Source organism: Triticum dicoccoides, chromosome 4A (assembly GCF_002162155.2).
Source record: "Triticum dicoccoides isolate Atlit2015 ecotype Zavitan chromosome 4A, WEW_v2.0, whole genome shotgun sequence".
In the NCBI taxonomy this organism is placed as follows: domain Eukaryota; kingdom Viridiplantae; phylum Streptophyta; class Magnoliopsida; order Poales; family Poaceae; genus Triticum; species Triticum dicoccoides.
Genome location: NC_041386.1, coordinates 18,438,624 through 18,448,094, shown reverse-complemented (window position 1 = coordinate 18,448,094; position 9,471 = coordinate 18,438,624). Strand labels below are relative to the sequence as shown.

At 46.0% G+C, this 9,471-nt stretch overlaps 1 protein-coding gene and 1 pseudogene across 1 annotated transcript; both read right to left on the bottom strand.

The window, feature by feature from the left end:
• Window positions 1-336: 336 nt before the first annotated feature.
• Window positions 337-4,679, bottom strand: LOC119284676 (annotated as a pseudogene).
• A 909-nt stretch (window positions 4,680-5,588) lies between these two features.
• On the bottom strand, window positions 5,589-8,999 carry LOC119288559 (disease resistance protein PIK6-NP-like). The gene is made up of 2 exons (XM_037568158.1): window positions 7,640-8,999; window positions 5,589-6,001 (listed from the first exon to the last, which is right to left on the bottom strand). Exon 1 carries the CDS (start codon window positions 8,822-8,824, stop codon window positions 7,907-7,909), a length of 918 nt encoding a protein of 305 aa, XP_037424055.1. The 5' UTR covers window positions 8,825-8,999; the 3' UTR covers window positions 5,589-6,001; window positions 7,640-7,906.
• Between the last annotated feature and the right edge of the window lie 472 nt (window positions 9,000-9,471).

The following is a 9,471-nucleotide window of genomic DNA, read 5'->3' as shown; positions in this document are numbered from 1 at the left end:
GAGATCAAGTAGCCAGAATCTGAAGGAATTAGTTCCTGAATAGAGACCATAATAATAAGATAAATGGCATATTGCCATTATTGCGCAAACAGCGAAGCAGAAGTAGTTCAAAAAGTCGATGTTTTTGAACTGAATGTTGCGGGCATGAGACTTCTATTCAAAACTAAGGGCCTCTTAAATCAAACGATTTTCCTATGGAAATTTGGAAGGATTAAAATCCTTAGGCACTTTTTTCTACGACGTTTGTTTGATTCGTCGGATTGAATCCTATAGGAAAATTTCCTTGCATCCATGCAAGCCTCTTGCAAAGAATCATTCCCTTGATGCAATCAAACAAGCTAAAAATTCTGTAGGATTCAAATGGACATGAAATTACAATCATATATCTTTTCTATTCCTGTGTTTTCGGAATCCCGTGAATCAAAGAGGCCCTAGGAGTATGTATATGCCTCGTGCATATACAAACTAGCGCGGTACTTGCAGAGACGACACAAACTCCTGCTCTTGGCTGAACTGTCGTGAGCCGTGCTCACCAATCACTGGGACATCGCCACCACAGCGCGGCAGTGGCGCCACCTGTTCCTGGCCGGCCGGCCGTGCAACACGGCGCCCAGTTAAGAGCTGCAGCCTCATCTCCACATCTTTCATGGTAGGCCTGTTCCCTCAAGTGAGACTGAGGCACTCTTCTGCCAACCGAGCCACGCACATGACCTCTTCCTCGCTGATTCCTTCCTCCAACAAGATGTGCACGTCCAGTGTCTCCTGGAAGGGCCTCCTCTCCCTCATAGCCCACAGGAAGTAGCTAGATAGGTTTTGCTTCTCGCCCTGCTCGTTCTCGATGATGGGTTTCCTTCTTGTCAGCAGCTCAACAAGGATCACCTCGAAGCTGTAAACGTCGCTTTTCTCGTTGAGCATACCGGTGTGGTAGTACTCCGGATCCAGGTACCCGAATGTGCCCTGGACAGCGGTCACCAGGTGTGTCTGATCCATCGGGATCAGCCTCGATGCGCCGAAATCTGATACCTTGGCGGTGCAGCTGTCCGTCAGGAGCACATTCATGCATTTGACGTCCCTGTGTAGGATGGACACAGAAGCTGCGGAGTGCAGATACGCGAGGGCTCCGGCGATCTCGATGGCGATCCTCAAACGCTCCTTCCAGGACAAGGGCGACACGCCACCGTCCTGCTTCGACCCAGAGGAGCGGTGCAAGAGGTCGTAGAGCGTGCCATTGGAGACGAACTCGTAGACGAGCAGGGGGACCTCTGACTCGAGGCAGCATCCATGGAGCTTCACCACGTTGCGGTGGTTGATCTGCGAAAGGATGGCCACCTCGTTGATGAACTGGTCAATCTCGCTCATCACCACACGCGTTGACTTCTTGATGGCCACAACGCGCTGGTCGGCCAGGAGGCCCTTGTAGACGGTGCCATGCCCCCCGCGCCCGACTACACGAGTGTGCTCGAAATTGTTGGTTGCCTTCTGCATCTCATCCAGGGAGAATATCTTCGTGCCGTCGCTGGCATTTTCGTCTGAAGAGACGAGCTGTTGTAGCAGAATGCCTCTATTCTTATGGAAATGCCTCTTTCTCAGACGTTTCTCTTCCATCTCCGCGTCACAACGGCAACAATCACAGCAAGAAAGAGGATTGCACCACCACTGCCTAGTCCAATGCTGACACCTGCATTGGTTGGGTTGACCGTCCGTTTAAGTCAAATACATATGGAAGCAATAATGCAAACAAACACTACTGAAATGACCATAAAGTGGTACAAATCGCTTACCTAATATTACAGTACTGGTGCATGTATAGTTCCCGAATTTATTGTGGCATATACCATTGCAGATGTATTTATCTGGCTGTAGGCACTCGTTGGTATCTGTAAATCACATAATATATAGTACTCCCTCCGTTTTTATTTACTCCGCATATTAGCTTTGGTCAAAGTCAAACTGTATAAACTTTGACAAAGTTTGTAGACAAAAATATTAACATATACAATAAGAAATCAACACCATTAGATTCATTATCAAATGTACTTCCACATACTATAAATTTGTTATGGTAAATATTTATATTTTCTTCTATAAACTTGGTCAAACTTTAGAAAGTTTGATTTCAGTCAACTCTAATATGCGAAGTAAATAAAAACGGAGGGAGTATCAGTGGTGAATGGTGATCCATACGAAACTATGGAATATGTGTACTGGACTACTCGCCCCAATCAAATATAACTGAACTATAATTAATGTGAGAGATCATGTGTGTATATATAACAACCTGTGCATCCATCCTTGATGTAAGGATTTCCTTCAAAACCAGAAGAACATTTGCACCGGTAACCCAGATGTTTGAGTGTTCCATCATCGGTGACATCGATGCACTCGCTATGGGAGCTCAAGCATCTGTACTCGCTCTTGTCTAGCTTTGCATGTTCGCATGCCATTTTGTCAACAGCCCATTTCACCACTCCCCATTTCCCGGACAAGGAGTAGAGCGCAAAGTTTGAGCCCGATCCAGAGAAGAAACCGTCTGGCTCAGATTCCTCACGAATGTGCAAGACACCATCGTCAAGAGATATGTCACTTACGACCATTCGACTAGTCAATTCAAGGACAGGAAGAACGGTCCCTGGCATACATGCTAAGTAGAGATGGACAGCTGCAAAGCAGCCTAGCTTTGTGCCGAAGGGGAACGGGATGGCGATGTTCCCACATGATGTTGGACAATCTGTTCCAGGCTTGATGGAGCCATAAACTGTTTTTTTTTTTGAAAGATCCAGCACTGCTGGCTTTTCATTGATTAAGCAGGGAGCATGCGGAAAAAAAATTCATGATCAAGTGATCATGGTGGGGGTTACAGAGTTGGCGCCACTAGAGAGGTCGCCATTTGCCTAAAAATTGAACAGAGATCAGCCTGGGTCACCAAGTGGTGTTTCCAGGCATTTGTATGGAGCCATAAACTGTTGACGTTGAAACACAACGCCAAGGAGTTTGGCAGGTTAGGTGTTCATGATCACTAAAAATAATGCCAAACTTTTGAGGCAACAAAGCAATAAAACTCATACTGTCTGAAAAAATTAAATAAAAATAGTGGAAGGGCATGGCAAACAAAAATGAGTTTAATTGGTGGGTTAGGTGTTCATAACCTCGGAGATTATTTACTTGTGCTTGTTAGCCGGCCTTTGGGATCAAAAGATCTCACATGGAAGATAACCAGCTTTGAAAAATAATACAATCTTGTAAATATACTACTTATCAGCTAATAGACATCGGACTAATATATGGACTAATTAATGTTTCTCATTTTTTGAAGGAGTGGCCTAGGCTTCTCAAGCTTGTACAGTGGGGTAAATTAAAGATGGAAAACTGGGGATTGTAAACATGTAAGTTTTTTGTTTGGGCATTGCTACCTATTGAATTCATGCTCCAATCAATTCATCAAAATGTCCGAACTGATGGAGAGAGGAGTAGAATATATTTCAACCCGTCCTCTCACGTCTATTTTTTTAATACTATATGCTATCAGGGTTTTGAACTCTAAGAGCTCTTGCCTCCGGTACTCCTATACCTTGCTACACAGTGTGGGGATCTGTACATGATTGTTGATGAAAAGAACAACTCTGTTGCTGATGTGTGGGATGGGGTGAATTTGGAATTAACTTTTTGTAGAATGAACTGTCAATGAAAAGAAGGTACATATACAAAAACCAAAAAATAGTCCCATGCATATACTTGCTGACCTGGCGGAGGTAGAGGCGGTTGAGGCAGCGGAGGTGGTTGGTATTCCGGGCAGCCATCATGGACGTAGGCAATAGCAAAAGTATCCACCGATGCTCGAGTCCTGGCACTTGCTGTGCTTACTAACACTGTAACACATGCGTAGCTAGCCCTGTCCTCTATGGCGCGCTTGCAGTTGGGCTGGTAGGGGATAGACCATTCCAGTTTACCAAATTTGGACACTCGTGATGGCAACTTGAAGGGTCGTCTTAGGGCATCAATTGGCTTGAAGTGCATCTGAAACAGACTGCTGCGCACCACGGCGTGCACCATGGTCGAGCCTGCAGAATCACCGACGATTCGTGTGATGTTGAGGGTGAAGGCCCTCAAGTTGACCCGTATGTCGATGGAACAGCATCCGATGCCATCACACGGCCCCATGGGTAGCTTCTCCATGATCTGAGCTTGGGCACAGATAGCGGAGCAGCTCCCAACCTCCACGGCCGAGCTGAACATTGAGGCCGTAATGCCGCAGCCAAAAATATACAAGGACAGGTTTGACGAGCCAGATATGGCGAAGGGCCTACCTGGAGCTTCCCAGTGGATGGAGCAGTCGCGGACACACTCGGAACCATTTTCACCGAGTAGGAAAAATTGGCGTACACGAAGGTGGAATCCACAAAGGGGACCGCCCCCAGGGGCGAGTTGCCCTTGTTCAGCACCAGATAACTGGTGTTGGTGTGCTTGTCGACAGTACATGTGAGATTGAAACCAGGCAAGGAGCATGAAGGACCTAGTCCGAACGGATAAGGTGTCCTATCACTACTATGACCACAGGTGTCGGAGCAGTTTCTTCTAGCCATGGTCAGTGCCATGGCCATTGTTGTCGACGGCAGCACGAGCACTGTTGCAAGCACGAGCGATGCCATGGCCGTGCTCATCTTGTGTATGCATGTATTGTGTTGGGATAGATAGCACCGGCAGTGGTGCTTCTTCAACCTGTTAGTTTGTGCTATATATATAGAGAAGTGCATCGCTGCACGCAGTGGCATCTGCACGCAGCGCATCAACGTCGCGTACTGGATCGCGATTCGCATCAGCCAACCATGCTACTTGGAGTATAGAGGAACGTTGGAGAGCGATATAGTACTTCTAGCATCTAGTAGTACGCCGGATGCATGCATCTTGGGTCCCACTGACTGACTAGCTAGTTATAGTGGAACGATTCATTGAAGATGACTAGCTACCGCGGAACGACTTGCGGGCCGTGGAAAAAGGGGCAATATAGTACTATTGTTGACTAGTTAAGTACTCTGTAGTCATGACTCACAACTTTTTCTCTTTTGATTTGACAAAATGCGCCGAAAGTACATTAGTACCTGGCTACGAGGGCAGGGGGAGATGGCTTGCGACCTACGTTGGCGCGTCACGTACGCGGCTGACTTTGAGAATTGAGACAGCGCAGCAGATCAAGTTTGCCGAGACCGGCATGCGTCACGCATCGTTCTCCTCAACGCCCGCGGCGGCACGGTGGATGCGAGGTTCCTGCGAGAAGCTGAATTCATCGACATCGGAGGTATTGCCTCGTTCCCTTGTCACTTTGCTTGCAACCATGCAGACTACTTTCACTATGTTGTTGAGAAATTAATTTGTTTTTTCCGGCAAGAAGAGAAACAGTCATTCATTACCTGGAGAAGCCGTGCTGCGGTGCTGCAAAGTGACGGCGAGTTTCAGATGTTGCCCAGTGCCCGTGGAGAAGGGGATCTTTGTTTCAGGAGGACATGAATAGCACTTGAAGCAGAGAGGTGAGATGTAGGTCCTGCACACAAATAGACTAAAGCTCCTTATTATTATTATTTTTTGAATGAAAGGGGTTTCCCCCCTGCCCCATTTTATTGAAGCAGCAAAGAAAACCAGATTCGGAATACAAGCTTAACAGCTGGATCCCCACACAGCCCACACCAGGCAACCACCAGGCAGACTAGAAACAGAACTAACTGGAAGGTCTAAACAGCCTCAGAAACTAGCAAACACTTTAGCCTACATGAAGTTCTTTTTATTACAAAACCCAAAGGCAAGGGCCAAAAGTGAAAGCTAATTGTCTACTGACGACGACCGGAGATCAGGTCCAGGCAATCCGCAGGAGCTCCCCCCGGTGTTTGTCGAGCAACAGAATACATCTTCGCAGCAGCTCTGCTTGGGTGTCGTCGCAGAGTACCCCCCAGCGCAGAAGCACATTTTTCAACTTGACAAGGACGCAATTCAAGCCTCTCCACGAGCGGCCCTGAAAACAGAAATCATTCCTTAGCCTCCAAATGCTCCACAAGGATGCAGCCGTGACCAGATTGAGCACAGGTTTACATTTGTAAGAATGCCACACATCACATATGTCTTCAAAACAAGTAAAAGGTTGCACATTAAAAAACTCAGAGACCAGCGACCAGATACATTTGGCCACAACACAATCAAAAAATAGATGTTGAGTGGACTCATTTTCTCTACAAAACAGGCAGGAGAGGTCTTCCACCTGTCTACGTTTGTTCAAATTATCTCTGGTCAGAACTTTATTGTACACACAAAGCCACATGAAAACATGAATATTTTGAGGACACAAAACTTTCCAAAGAGATTTTCCAATCGGAGAAACAATTCCCCCAAAGTTTATAGCTTCATAGAAAGATTTAACTGAGTACAGCCCCTTAGATTCAAGAGACCAGATGGGCAAATCTGGGGAGGTAGACAGGGGGGGAATCCCTAATGTGGTCTTGTAATTGATTCCACCTAAGCATCCCCCTCAGATCGACACATCGCCTAAAAGTAAGTTTCAGAGTAGTCCCATCCCACACTTGAGGCTGGTTGCAAATTTCAAACAGGTCCCAAAACATAGTTCTTAGGGAACAATCCCAAGCCCACGTATCATGCCTAAAACTTATTTTATCACCTCTTCCCACCTTCCAAACATAGAAAGTTTTTGAAGCATTTAAAGCCCAGGTCACACTTTTCCAGAAGGGAGACCCAACTTTTTGCTTGGCCCACAGAATATTCGGCGAGTGAGTGTTATATTTAAAAGCCACAATCTTTTTCCAATCACTGTCATTAGATTCAAAGAAACGTTTTCCCCATGAGGCCAAAAGGGCCGTGTTGAATTCTTTCAAGTTGGGGATACCGAGTCCCCCAAATTCCTTTTTTCTAGTAACCAGACCCCAGTTGGCCAGGTGGTATTTATGTTGATCATCTATATTACCCCAGAAAAAATGAGTCATTTGAGAATTAATGGCATTAATTGCCCATTTAAGGAATTTTAAAGCTCCTTATTATTAGAAGATGCTGCTGGAAGACGTATCCAAAGTTTACAGATAAGTTGCCACAGGATTTTTCTTTCTTGTCAACAACTATGATGGGAACATTATTAAAGCCATGGACCAAACCACTCTACAAAATATTGGCTTGGTATATGGGTGAGAGCAAAGCAACAAGTGTGTGTTAAAAACTGTGTGGTCCATGATTTTGCCTCAATAATTGGCTCAATCCGCTGACGTGTTACACAAGGGTACTGTGGCCTCTGGCCTTACCTCACATCCTCTAATGTATGAAGGATTTTGACATATAAGGTTTTCATTTTCGGTACTTTACTTTTTATCTACTCCTTCCGTCCCATAATTTAAGAGTGTTTTCGACAATAATAGTAGATTTAGGTACTTCATTTTATCATTTCAATATGTTGGCTACTGCATTTTCTGTACTTTAGTTGTTATCTGGTATTTTCAGGCCATCGAGTAGCAGAATGTTTACATAAATTCATCCTGCAGTAGACACGATGCAAGGAAGAAAAAACAGAATTATGTGATTATCAGGATGAAATTCATCCTCATCCTGCTCGAAAAGCAAAAAAATAAAAAAGGTGGATGCATGACTGGCTTACCTCATGAGCTTCTTCTGCTCTGCTGCATCTGCTTCCTCCTTCATTCTCAGTTGCCACGAGATTCAATCTGTTGATTCAGGCGAGTCTTTCTTGGTCAGTCTCGAGGGAACGACTGCATCTTTGGAGGTGGGAGGTGACGAGAAGAGGAGGACAGAGGATCCCCCACTTGGATGGTAGGCTCTTGCGGCGGGAACGGCCCCTCATCTCTGGTCTGCGAGACTGATACGAAAGAACGAATGAGATGGGCCTCCACGACATACTAAACTACTAACAGGCTGGGCCGAACAGCTTTTTGTATGCGCGTACGTATGCGCGCTCCGTATCGGTCCTCAGTGTGTTTTCTTCTCCATCTGGAATTGGAAGGGGTTCTACTTTTACAAGTATTTCCTGCAATATATGGTGTAGATCACAGCTCCTTCCGACGCGTATCCAGGCCTTGCAATCAAATGAGGCCACCAAGGAGGGATGTTGGTACACTTCTTGTGCAAGACGGACTGCTAAGTCTTCTTCTTCCTTTGGATTGTGTGAATTCCATAGGATAGGGATGATCCTCGGCTGTGGTTCACGATCTCCAACAGAAACAGGTGCTTCCTTCAACCACTCGATCATCTGATCGATGCTTTCTTTTACAAGAATATTCACATCATCTGGCGGTTCAACGTCTGTTGCAGATAGAGCGCGTCTATGAACATCTTCCTCTTCGCCTGCCACCAATGGATCCAAGAAGTTTGCATTGAATATTGCATCGTCTTGGTCAGCAGCAGATGGCACGATGACTCCATACCTCATCCGCGTGTCACCCACATCGCGCGCTCGGACTTTGAGCTGCCGAATCCGCGTCGCAACTCGGCGCCGAGCTGGGATGGTCCACACAAATCGGATGATCCGCCGAAGGTAGCCCAGTAGGCCTGTGGTCTGGTGGCCAGAACCTGCAACATACTGGATGTAGAGCTCGACGTTTCCGTCGCAGTCGCGGGTCAGGCCAATGACTTGCTTCATCCACGCCCGCACCTGGTGGTCGTGATGGTTGGCCTCGGCGAGGTGGAGGAGCAGACCATTCATGCTCTCCATCTCGTCCTTGATGAACTCAACATCACCCCGAATGCCTCCAAGCAGCTGTGCCTCGTTGACAAGGACAGTGGTGAGCCGGCCCAGAAGCGAGGTGAGGGCTCTCTGGGCATCCATCTCTGGTAGCAAAGATCAAGAGGCATCCATGCATATCAAGGGAAATGAGATGCTGGATGAAACATGGTTGGGATTTGGGACCTGCAAGAGGCATAAGCTAGCATTTCAGCTACCAATTGTTGACCAAGCAAAGAAACAGGCAAATGGCAGTTGCGAAATGCCAACCGGTGGCTGCCCCGTCTGTAGTTTGACTAAGCTTTGTTTTGCACTATGGACAACTCTCAAGTATAACATTGCTTTTCTCGTTGGTTGCTTCTTCCCTTCTCCGAAGGCTGTTTCTTCCTTCTAAGGAAAGCAAGAAAGCTGCATTCAATCATTAAAAGAAAAGAAAAAAGGCATAATGTTTAACAGGCAGTAGGCAGTTATTCGAAGGCTATTATTAGTCTTAGTATAAGCTATGTCAATTAGAAAATGGTTATGATTAATCCATAGGTAATTAGTTAAGTATTGATGTGCTTTCTATTTCATACTTATCCACCTTGCATTCATTGTCCAGTTGTCCAAGCCCAGCCTCTGCTGTCCTTTTCTCTATTTGAGCCAAATAGAGAAACAAATTGTATGTCCGCTGACTATGAGATTAACTTGGAAATTAGAAAGAAAACAGGCAACAATGAAAATGTATTTTGTGTTCTTGCAGATGCTGTCCT